Raw genomic sequence first — 12,680 nt, 5'->3', positions numbered from 1 at the left:
AAGATAAGTTAACGAGTAGAAAGCTCATTTCAGAGATAAGGACTGGACAACTTTCATAAATTATGCCTAAATTAAAATTAAATACGTTATTTGAAAATCAGTATTAATGAAGTTATTTTCCCATGTAGGAAGATCTCCAAAATAGTTTACTTCAAATATATTTTTATTTTTTATTTTTTAATTCCATTTATATCCCGCCCTTCTCCGAAGACTCAGGGCGGCTTACAAGCTTAGCAATAGCCTTCATTCTATGTATATGCCTGCTTGTTAGGGCTTTCACACACACCCCAAGCAGCATTATTACAAAGTCAGCTTAATTGCCCCCAACAATCTGGGTCCTCATTTTACCTACCTCGGAAGGATGGAAGGCTGAGTCAACCTTGAGCCTGGTGGGACGCGAACCTGCACTAATTGCAGGCAGCTGGTGTTACTTAAGGAGGCATTAGCCCACTGCTCCACCAAGGCTCATATGAAGCTTTCCCGATGTCCCACAATATCAAAAGAACAAAACAAAACCCCTATCCTTCATTGTCAACACACAGACGCATGCCTTTTTCATTTTTCAAACCCAATCTCTCCTTCCAATGCTTTCATTCAGACATACTATACAATTGCAACCTTAATTATTAAACAAACTCCTGCCACTTGCACACTTGTCCTCTTCTTTTTTTTTTTTTTTTTTTTATTGAAAAGTTTTAAAATACAGTTTTCCTTTAAACCCCCCCCCTTCCCCCTCCCTCCTCCCCTCCCTACCTCCCCCCTATCCCCCCCCTCCCCCTCTCCCTCCTCCCTCCCCTGCCTCCCCCCCCTACTTCCCCTCCTCCCCCCCTCCCCCCCCCCGACTTCCCAGAGCAAAATACAAGGTATATATCTAAAAAGCAATCATAAACAATCATATACTAACAATTATAAATTCTAAAATCCATCACTCTCTAGCTTATATAGAGTAAACCAATCCTTAATAATACTAAATGTGTATAAAGAACTAAAATAAAAGAAAACTAGCGTCATTCCCATCTATGTTCTTCCACAATTCACTATTTCCTAAACATATTCTCATTTACACATCACAAACACCTATCCCTATTAACCTCTCTAGCCAAAATAGGCTATAATAGATAGTTCTTACACAAATTAACCCACATTAACCCACAAAACTTTCTTCCTCTTCCTCTGTAATAAATTGTCCATTAATTCCAAATTAAAGATTCTGTTACCATACATATCATCCCAAAACTCTTAAAAACACAACTACCACTTGACTATCAGTATGTTGTGGAAGTTCCATAGATTTCTACTAGACCTATTTTCTTTTCTTTTTTAAGCGTTTTAAGGCAGCACGCGTCACCCTCTGTTCTCTAGGATCATCCAAAAGAGTTGCATCTTGATCTCCTCCTGTACCATTCTCGTCTATCTGTCCATCTTCATCCTCTTGATGTTCTCCTTCTCCAGATCCCTCTGCAGCTTCCAAAAGTGTTGATGGGGTTACTTTTAAGACATTGTTGTAAAAATCATGCGCTTGCTTCACAGTACCCAAACAGTACCTTTTGCCTTCATACAAGAAGCTCAACCCAGCTGGGATCTCCCATCTGAACCTTATATCCCTTTGCTTGAGCTCTTGCACAAGAAATATAAAGTCCTTCCTTCTCTTTAAAATCTTTGGAGGAATTTCTTTTAGAACCAAAACTTCTTGACCAGCAATCACAACTTTAGTATCATAGGCAGCTTGTATAACTTCATCTCTAATTTCCCTTTTTACAAAATAAACCACCACATCTCTAGGCAACTTTCTCTGTTTAGCAATCCACGAGTTCACACGAAACACTTTGTCCATGCCTTGTTTTATTTCAGATGCTGGATGGTTCAATACCACCTCAAAAGCCTCAGAAACCAGCTGCTTTAAATCTTCCTTAATATTCTCTTTTAGGCCTCTAATTCTAACAGCAAACTGCATCTGATAAAATTGAGCCAGACTCAGTTCGCTATCCATTTTGTCTTTTAAATCTTCAATTTCCAATACTTTTGCTTCTAATATAGCATTCTTTTGAGTCAGTTCTTCCACTTTGTCATCCAGCACCTCCACACATTTAGCTACTTTATGCACTGAGGACAAAATGTCTACCTTTATCTCTCTAAGTTTCTGTTCCATCCTTTCTTCCATTCTCTGCTCCAATTTCTCCAATTTCTCCTCCATCTGTGCAAATTTAACACCCATTGACTCCAAAATTAACTGGGTATGTTTTTCAAGATCCTTCGATGTCACTACATCTGGAGAATGCAACGCCTGCAGTAGTGATTGTTGTTGCACTGGAGAATTTCCAGCACTCCGAAAAGTTCTAGGGGGAGGTTTAGACGCCATCTTTTACTTACAATTGTGTCGCACTTTCACTTTAAGTTTTAAGCAAAGTCCATCAAGCTCGAGAGTAAAATAAAATAATCCTCTTCATCTCTTCATCTTTCCCTCTTGTACTGCTCTGCCTGCTCTTTTCCTTTCATAGTCTCTCCTTCAAGCAGGGATGGTCGCAGACGCCTGGCTCTGCTCCATTCCGAAGCAGAGACGCTAGCCAGCTGGGAGCAGCCCAGGCTACGGGGGAGTTCAATCCTTCAGCCGCCCAAGCTCCAAGCTCAGGCGGCCTCGGAGAACTCTACCCCTACCTGGGGCCTCACCCCCTCCTCTTCTCCCGAGGAGGGGGCTTCAAATTCGCCCGAACAGCTGATCGGCGCTGTTTCGGGCGAAAAATCACACAGCTGGGCGGCGGGCAGCCCGGGAAGGCTGTCTCCGGCGCCTCGGAGCCACCGGAAGCCCCACACTTGTCCTCTTCTTGAAGGTTGCTTTTCATTTGTTTCTCTCCCTGCGCTAGCTTTGCTAGCTTCAGCTTCCCTTTCTGTTCTCGCATTATTCCACTCCTCTCCTGAGTGGATTTTTCACTTGCTTCCATCACTTTTTTTTCTTCCCTCCCCCCAAACAAACTGATTCTCTTGCTATTATTACCTCACCTGCCAGTAACGTTTCTTGCTTTTATTTTAGTTTCAGAGAAATGGAAGGCTGAGCAGAAACGAAAAGATCAAGATTTGAGTTGTTCCATGCTCTTTTTGTTTAGAAAAATGCCCTAGGCCCCAGTGGAGATTAAATATATGTAGGGAGTGAAGAAGCGCAAGATTTGAAGTCTGAACTCTGCTGATTTCCAGCTTTCGAAGATAAAGAAGCCAGGTGGGGTGGAAGGGGCCTGCTGAGTGCCAAAGGAAATGTGGGAGTGTCCGTGGCGGATACAGCTGTGCCTGCAGGCATCATGTTGCTCACCCAGCAGTAAGGAATCAGAGCCAAGCCTCTGACAGCCTTCTCATAATACTGTAGGTCAGATTTCCTTTTAAACATTTTCAAAAATAAAATAACTATGACGGTATTTTTTTTAAAAAAAAATAATGTATTTTCCACGTTAAGCAAAGAGAATGAAGGGGAAAAGATGTCGACATGGAATGTTTTACAGAAATGCATTTATGGAAGGCAACTGAAAGAATGAATCTCTCAACAAAAATTCCGTATCACATACAACATAGTTAATTTGTGACTATGCACAGTAGAGATATTTATTTAGATACTGAATCTCACCTTTCTATGATAAAAATTCAAGGCAGCTTATAAATAAAAAAAAATAGATCAAGCAAAATTAAAAGCAATTCTAACAAAAATAATTGACAAAACATCATAATTAAAAGTATTAATGATACTACACCTAAAAATGCAGAAGCAGGGTTGCTCTGACTAATCCTTTGACAATGAGGTGGTTGTATTGTGATCTGTGGTTCTTAGTTTTTTTAAAAATCAAGATATGTTGTTGTTAGTTGCAAAGTCATGTCCAACCCATTGCGACCCTATGGACAACGTTCCTCCAGGCCTTCCTGTCCTCTACCATCTTCCGGAGTCCATTTAAGCTCACGCATACTGTTTCAGTGACTCCATCCAGCCACCTCATTCTCTGTTGTCCCTTTCTTCTATTGCCCTCAACCTTTCCCAGCATTAGGTTCTTCTCCAGTGAGTCCTTCCTTCTCATTAGGTGGCCAAAGTATTCTTCTGGCCTTCTAAAGAGCAGTCAGGGTATGATCTCCTCTAGGACTGACCGGTTTGATCGCCTTGCAGTCCAAGGGACTCGCAGGAGTCTTCTCCAGCACGAGTTCAAAGGCCTCAATTCTTTGGCGCTCAGCCTTTTTTATGGTCCAACTTTCACTGCCATACATTGCAACTGGGAAGACCATAGCCTTGACTATACGCATTTTTGTTGACAGGGTGATGTCTCTGCTTTTTAGTGTGTTGCCTAGATTTGCCATGCCTTTCCTCCCGAGGAGGAAGCGTCAATTTCTTGGCTACAGTCCCCATCTGCAGTGATCTTGGAGCCCAGGAAAATAAAATCTGTCACTACCTCCATTTCTTCCCCATCTATTTGCCAGGAATTGAGAGGGCCAGATGCCATGATCTTGGTGTTCTTAATGTTTAGTTTCAACCCAAGTTTTGCACTCTCCTTCTTCACTCGCAACAAGAGGCTCTTTAGTTCTTCTTCACTTTCTGCCATTAGAGTGGAAACATCTGCATATCTTAGGTTGTTGATATTTCTTCCGGCAATCTTAATTCCAACTTTTGATTCATCTAGCCCTCCCTTTCTCATGATGTGCTCTGCATATAAGTTAAATAGGCAGGGCGACAGTATACAGCCTTGCCAGACTCCTTTCCCAATTTTGAACCAATCAGTGGTTCCGTGTCCAGTTCTCACTGTTGCTTCTTGGCCCGCATATAGGTTTCTCAAGAGACAAATAAGATGGTCTGGTATGCCCATCTCTTTAAGGACTTGCCACAGTTTGTTATGATCCACACAATCAAAGGCTTTAGCATAGTCAATGAAGCAGAAGTAGATGTTTTTCTGGAACTCTCTAGCTTTCTCCATGATCCAGCGTATGTTGGCAATTCGATCTCTAGTTCCTCTGCCTCTTCGAAATCCTGCCTGTACTTCTGGTAGTTCTCGATCCACATACTGCTGAAGTCTAGCTTGTAGGATTTTAAGCATAACTTTACTAGCATGCGAAATGAGTGCAATGGTGCGATAGTTTGAACATTCTTTGGCACTGCCTTTCTTTGGAATTGGAATGTAAACTGATCTTTTCCAATCCTGTGGCCACTGTTGAGTTTTCCAAATTTGCTGGCAAATTGAGTGTAGCACTTTTACTGCATCATCTTTTAAGATTTTGAATAGCTCAGCTGGAATACTGTCACCTCCACTAGCTTTGTTGTTGCTCAGATTTTTCTAAGGCCCACTTCACTTCACATTCTAGGATGTCTGGCTCAAGGTCAGTGACCACCTCATTGTGATTATCAGGGACATTAAGCTCATTCTTGTATAGTTCTTCTGTGTAATTTTGCCACCTCTTCTTAATCTCTTCTGCCTCTGTTAGGTCCCTGCCATTTTGGTCCTTTATCATGCCCAGTGCTTTTTTTGTAAAAGAAAAAGGTGCCAGAACACACACGTGTCATACAACCCGCCTTGCCTACCCTACAAGGTTCCATCCAAAAAAGGTGCCGGAACTCCGTTCTGAGCGTTCTATGAGAAAAAAAGCCCTGATCATGCCCATTTTTGCATGAAACGTTCCCTTCACCTCTTGAAAAGATCTCTGGTCCTCCCTATTCTATTGTTTTCTTCTATTTCTTCTATTTGTATATCAAGATATACAAAATGTTATATTTATGTTGTCTATTTATCTTGTCTGATTTTAACCAAGTTACAGACTTGGGAAATTGTACATTGCTCAGAGTTGATTTGATTGTAACGCTTTTAAGCCTTGTAAATAAAATAAATGCCTGTTTGAAAAAGAGCCTTGAAGTGGGCAAAGAGACATGACTCATTCTCATTCATTTCAGAGGGCTTATACAGAGAGTTTCCTGACAGCTTAAGAATACACTATTGCAGAAACAAATAACTATCCATGCTTATAGACTGAACTGAATTGCTTCATGAACTTTTAACAGGCAAATATTATGCACCAATTGCTTAGCTTCTGCTATCATTATTCTATATAATTCTTAACTCTGCCCTGTCAGCAAAATTCTAATTTAAAAAGGCAGGCATTGTGCCAAGTGCACTCACCTTCTGGATCAAGAAGTTGTGTGATACCAAGTTGCCGCTCTGCTACACTGAAAGCATGTTCCAAATTGTGCCTGGCATTTGAGTGTTTCAATTTTTCAAAGTCAATTAGGTCAGGCCTAGAAATGAAGGGAGTAAAACCCATGTATTTTAAACAACACAATATGGTACCAGCTCTGCTATGGTAAATTAATTTGAAATGATCAAATATGATGTGCCCTTGATCAATGTTCCAGCCATGTCTGCATACCACTTCATCCAAAATCTTCTGCATCCTTCTCTTGCATCAGTAAACCTGTTACCATACAGTATACGGACTACTGGGTCCTCCTTCCCCATGCCCTGTTTTGTATAATAGTCCTCAAACCTTGGGGTCCCTCAATATTTTTTGGGTGAAGATGGTGCAGTTATGGCTACATAAGCCAGGCTACTTATTTCTGAGCATCAGAAATAGAGAAGGTGATACTAGTCAGTTTTGCACCTGACCTTGGAAGTAAGGAGGCAAAATTCATATGGAGCAGATGGTGGCTAACAGGTCTCTGTAGCAAGTGTGCAGATATGCACTCTAGTGATTAGTCAAACCTAGACATTAGCAAAAAATAATAATTAAAAAGCTTAGATCTTTGTAGATTATCTTTACCTGTGCTTGTGAATAAGAGCGTTAAAAGCCAAACCATCCTTCCAGCTGGAGGTGAAGTTGGTGACATTAACATGGGGATAGCTATATTACAAAGATAAAGAAAGGAGACACAAACAAGATAATATCAGTCATAAAATAGTTAAAAAATCAAAATCTAATGAGGTATAATTTGACATGAGGATGCACTTTTCTCTAGACAGAAGAGCCACTTTCAGTTAAACAAGCCATTTCTAATTGGTATTTGGAAGTACAGATTTTCTGCCATTGGAAAAATGATATTTAGCTTGGGTGGATAAATAATAATACAGGATGGGCAACATTAGGTTATCTAAAAGCACACAGGACATTTCTGTCCATTCTGTCTATTTTACAACAGAATAAATGAAAAAAGCAGCTCATCTGAAGATACTTTTTTCCACTGAGAAAAGAAACATGGTTCCATAAAGTAACACTCTGCCCACAATATTGAAAACAATTAAGCAGTTGAACAGATTTTGACTGTTGCGCAAGAAAAGGAAGAAGCTTGGGACTTGAAAGAAACATATTACATATTTATTTATTTATTTATTTATTATATTTTTATACCGCCCTTCTCCCGAAGGACTCAGGGCGGTGTACAGGGCAATAAATATAAAAAACAGAATATAAAAGTTAAAATACAATTAAATATAATGCCCAAATTTAAAATTTAACACAATAATTAAGAACATGTTTAAAACCCCAACCCTAACCCATCAGACCAGGTCAGATTGCTCAAATAAATACGTTTTTAGATCGCGCCGGAAGGAGCGAAGGTCGGGGGCCATCCGGAGCTCAGCTGGCAAGCGGTTCCACAGGTCTGGTGCGCCCACAGAGAACGCTCTCCCCCTGGGGGCCACCAATCGGCATTCTTTGATCGGAGGCACCCTGAGGAGGCCCTCTCTGTGGGAGCGCACTGGACGGAGGGAAGTTGACGCCGGCCGCAGGTGTTGCCGTAGGTAATCCGGACCCATGCCATGTACGGCTTTGTAAGTCATTACCAACACCTTGAATTTCACCCGGAGGGCAACTGGCAGCCAATGCAGCTCGCGGAGCAAAGGTGTAACATGGGAGTATCGGGAAACTCCCAGTACAACTCGCGCGGCTGCATTCTGCACCAGTTGAAGCCTCCAAGTGGACTTCAAGGGCAGCCCCATGTAGAGAGCATTACAGTAGTCTAGACGAGAGGTCATGAGCGCATGAGTGACTGTACGCAAGGCATCCCGGTCCAGATAGGGTCGCAACTGGCGCACCAGGTGAACCTGGGCAAAGGCCCCCCTAGTCACAGCTCCAATATGCTCTTCCAAAGAGAGCTGTGAATCTAGAAGGACCCCCAAGTTGCGTGCCCTATCTACGGGGGGGTAATAGCTCACCCCCCATGGCCAGAGATGGAATAATTGGAATTTCCCGGGACGAACAGCCACTCAGTCTTGTCAGGGTTGAGCCGAAGCCTGTTCCTCCCCATCCAGACCCGGACCGCCTCCAGGCAGCAGGACATTTATTTATTATTTATTTATTAATTTAATTTGTATACCGCCCTTCTCCCAGAAGACTCAGGGCAGTGAACAGGGCAATACATAAAAACTAGATACAAAAATTAAAATTATTAAAACATGATTAAACAATGCCCATAAATACAAATTTAAAATTAAAGTCGTTTATAAAAATCCCACCCCATCCCATCAGGCCAGGCCAGCTTGTTTAAAGAGATGGGTTTTAAGATCGCGCCGGAAGGAGCGGAGATCGGGCGCCATCCGGAGCTCAACCGGAAGATGGTTCCATAAATCCGGTGCACCCACAGAGAACGCTCTCCCCCTGGGGGCCACCAGTCGGCATTCTTTGACCGGTGGCACCCTGAGGAGGCCCTCTCTGTGGGAGCGTACTGGGCGGAGGGAAGTTGACGCCGGCTGCAGGTGCTCCCCAAGGTATTCTGGACCCATGCCATGAAGGGCTTTGTAGGTCATCACCAACACCTTGAACCTCACCCGGAAGACAACTGGTAACCAATGCAGCTCGCGGAGCAAAGGTGTGACATGGGAGTATCGGGAAACTCCCAGTACAACTCTCGCGGCTGCATTCTGTACCAGTTGGAGCCTCCGAGTGGTCTTCAAGGGTAGCCCCATGTAGAGAGCGTTGCAGTAATCAAGACGAGAGGTCACGAGCGCATGAGTGACCGTACGTAAGGCATCCCGGTCTAGATAGGGCCGCAACTGGCGCACCAGGCGAACCTGGGCGAAGGCCCCCCTAGTCACAGCTACAATATGGTCTTCTAAGGAGAGTTGTGAATCTAGGAGGACTCCCAAGTTGCGAGCCCTATCTACAGGAGGTAATGACTCACCCCCCATAATGAGGGGTGGGATATCCTGAATATCCCGAGATGCCGGTACGCACATCACGTCGAGGGCATCACTGGGGTGGTTTGGGGTCGAAATAAAAAGCTGGGTATCATCAGCATACTGATGATACCCAACTCCAAAACCATGAATGATCTCGCCCAGCGGCTTCATGTAGATGTTGAACAGGAGAGGCGAATGGACCGATATAAATGTTCAGCAGATGTTTGAAATAAAATAAGCCTCCCAGAAGTCTTACTTTCAATATAAATCACATACTTAGTTTTGTTTTAAGGGGAAATGTCTATGAATACTGTCTCTATGCCTCATTTCCCATTACTAACATGGGAATGTACTACTTTTAAAAGGGTTAATTTATTTAATAGTATTAGTGCTGAAAATCTTTTGTGAGGCTTACCACATCACAACTCATTAGATTTTCAAGCCATTCTTTGTCTATTGAAATAGTCTTTCCTTAGCTTTGTCTTCACCAATTACAAAGTCACAAACATTTTCCAGAGCCCACGGAGTGAATGTGAAACGTTAAGAAGGGAGTTATCAGGAATGCTTGTTACTCTTGTAGGTATAACAGAATCTAGAAAGCCTGACCAAATTTCTCTCTACTACTTCTTATGCCAAACAAAATCAGATGAGGGTTTTTTGGTTTTCTCTTGCTTCCTTCCTTCCTAGGACTGAGAAATATTTCCCAAACCTTCTTCTCCCTTAACAATTTGTTCATCCCTTCCCAGTTTCCAGGCTTAGGTTTACATTCCATCACAATTGAAATTTACTAAATGTAACCCTTCTGTCAATTTCAGTTCATTCCTTTAACATCTCTGTGATTTCACCACCACCCCCAAATTTGATAAACAGTAACTTTCTCTAGCCTTATGCTAACTAAGAACTCTGAGTCATAGGTTTGTCTGATCTATCTGGAACATCAGGTTGGAGAAGACTGAACAAAGAATAATATTTTAGGGGGGGGTATGTTACCCCTTCCCCAGATGATGATTAAAAGGATTGCTCTAACATACAAGCCTCATTTTCAGATTTTTTTTTAGCTGCACTGTTCTTTGTATTCTCTTGCGGCAATTTTTTAAAACAATGCTGAATTCTACTGCGAGTTCTGTAAATATTATCCCATTCCACATAGTTGATTCCATCCACACAACCTGAAACAGAATGTCAGCATGCATAGAAGATGAACAGGAGAATTTCACATACTAGCTAATCTTAATTCTTTGCTCTCTTCCTCTCCACCACTAACACTTTTATCAATACTGTAATATTGGCAGAGTATTTTTTTCAGCCAATCTCAAACAAAAAGTCAAAAACCAATTTCCTTAAATACATTACAAATCCAACAAGGCTCCAAGCAAAGTACTTGGATTTTCAAGAGGAAACATTTAAGCACAGCATTCTGTCTGTGCGCTAGACAGCTCTGTCCTTGTGTTTTAATTTGATCGTTTAATGGTTTTATACTATCACTGACATGAACTGGATGGAAACCTGGTCAGTTTTCATAGATTCTGTGTAGATTTGCTTAATATTTAGTGTTTACCTAGCTGATACCATAGGTTTAATCAGCAAGTCACAATGTGTTTAGAGAGAAACAATAGCAATATCATACCCTGTAGTTTTCATTTGACACCAAAGTAATAATGCGTCCTTTGCTGAACGGGTTTCCCGGCCTTCTTGAGTCTGAACAATGATATCCTGGATCTAAATTAAAAGGAAAAAAATCCACAGTAATTGTAATTTCAGATGCTTATTTTGTGCATATTTTTATTTGTATAGCTCTGATCTTTACAAATGTAACCTGATAGAGATCTTACCATAAATGATTTGTAGAAAGTTGGGTTGAAGAAATGTAAAAAGTAGTTGCTTAATTTCCCTTCACATTATTATAACATTTGCAAAAATCCTGTCCAAATTGCTGAATGTGCCTTGTAAATGTTTATGATTGTTTTTTATTTAACTATTTTTGAGATGTAGTTTCTCAAAATAGATTAATTTACAAGTCACATATGGCTGTAATCCTCAAATATTACAATCTGGAAAAAACAAAAGTAGCTACTCCCAGAAATAGCTTAATAGGCATAATGATGCAGCAATAGGAAAAACAGCCCCTCTTGCCATAATAAAAACAGTAAACAGCACAACAAAATCCTTTTTAGTAGGCAGAAACAGCAGCAAACCTGTAATACATTTGCTGATGGCAGAAATTAGATCTTTTTCCTTATTTAAACTGATCTCCTGTGCAACATTCAAGAGAGAGCTAGTCCTATTTTTTAAAGATAAGTTTAGTTCTCTTTTAAAGACAGTTAAAACCTGTGAATACAAGAAGCCCATGTAGACTTAGGAAGTGCTTAGGAAAATGCTGGCCAAACTTTACTTGGGCAAATGCCTCTGCAGAAGCCAAGAGTGACCATGGAGGACAGCACTCCACAACTGCAGGGATGGAGATACGTTTGCAGCAGCAAGTGGCCAACAGAAGTCAGTACCAGCCTGTTAGCTGTATCATCAATTACACTGTAAATTAAATGTGCTAGATCCACATAAACTGTATTGAGAGAAGAGTGAAAATGCTGCTTTGAAAATAGCTAAAGACAACTTTAGCTTCCTCCTCTCTGAGCTGGGAGATGAGGGAAGTCAATGTTACAAGGAGATGGATGTCTTCTGAAACCAGTTACTGGGTCATGTTTATGCTATGGCTAATGGGCTGTGAGGATGAAATCTTAAATGGGCTATAATGAGCAAAGCTGTTCCAAGAGACGCCATGCTGCTCTCTGGGGGAAAATATATATTTTTTTCTTTTTGCTACCATAGACTATCTTGGCTCTCCTCTTATGCTTGTCTTACTTTGAAAGCCATTATCCTTTCATATCACATTTACTCAGATTAGTAAAAGGGATTTTCTTTCTTAAAGAAGTAGCACATATTTTTTTATTTCCACTAATGTCAGAACAGATTTGAGTAACTGACTGGTTTTTAATCTGTGGCCCAAAGGCCAATATGACAGGAACTTTTATCAAACAACAGTTTGTGTGCATATGTATACTTGTGTATAGGTTCACACCTGAAATAATTGCTGATGACAGTTCCACTAAAACCTTCTGTAGGACTTGAAAAATCCATAGAGTTTTCAACAGCAATGGAACTGCTGTTTTTATTTGGACAAAAAAACCCAAATACTTTTATGCATTGAGACCTTAGATTTCAGGAGTATGCTCTTTGTGCTTCCCTTCCCCGCTGCTTACAGCAGAATTTTCCATCCAGGAGACATAAGAGCTGCTATTTCTTGACTTCCGGTGGCGGCGCGGCGCCGAAGACAGCCTTCCCCGGCTGCCCGCGGCTCAGCTGTTTGTTTTTTCGCCCGAAACAGCGCCGATCAGCTGTTCGGGCGAAATTGAAGCCCCCTCCTCGGGAGAAGAGGAGGGGGTGAGGCCCCTGGTAGGGGTAGAGTTCTCCGGGGCCGCCTGAGCTTGGAGCTTGGGCGGCTGAAGGATTGAACTCCCCCGAAGCCTGGGTTGCTCCCAGCTGGCCGGCGTCTCTGCTCTG

The 12,680-nt window shown here is 41.7% G+C and overlaps 1 protein-coding gene across 4 annotated transcripts in view; it reads right to left on the bottom strand.

Moving 5' to 3' along the window:
• Positions 1-12,680, bottom strand: part of SPTB (spectrin beta, erythrocytic) — a 132,998-nt gene that overhangs the window by 71,285 nt on the left and 49,033 nt on the right. For 3 of the 4 annotated variants that reach the window (XM_081330966.1, XM_081330963.1, XM_081330964.1), the window contains exons 5-7: positions 10,750-10,841; positions 6,769-6,849; positions 6,132-6,247 (exon numbers count right to left, since the gene is read on the bottom strand). In XM_081330966.1, coding sequence (XP_081187092.1) covers positions 6,132-6,247; positions 6,769-6,849; positions 10,750-10,841 — 289 coding nt within the window. The remainder of the gene's footprint in view (positions 1-6,131; positions 6,248-6,768; positions 6,850-10,749; positions 10,842-12,680) is intronic. The other variant, XM_081330965.1, reaches the window with a different exon arrangement.

The sequence above is a fragment of the Vipera berus genome, assembly GCF_964194415.1.
Source record: "Vipera berus genome assembly, chromosome: 1".
NCBI lineage: Eukaryota > Metazoa > Chordata > Lepidosauria > Squamata > Viperidae > Vipera > Vipera berus.
The sequence above is the reverse complement of the archived record's forward strand: the minus strand, read 5'-3'. Positions and strand labels throughout refer to the sequence as shown.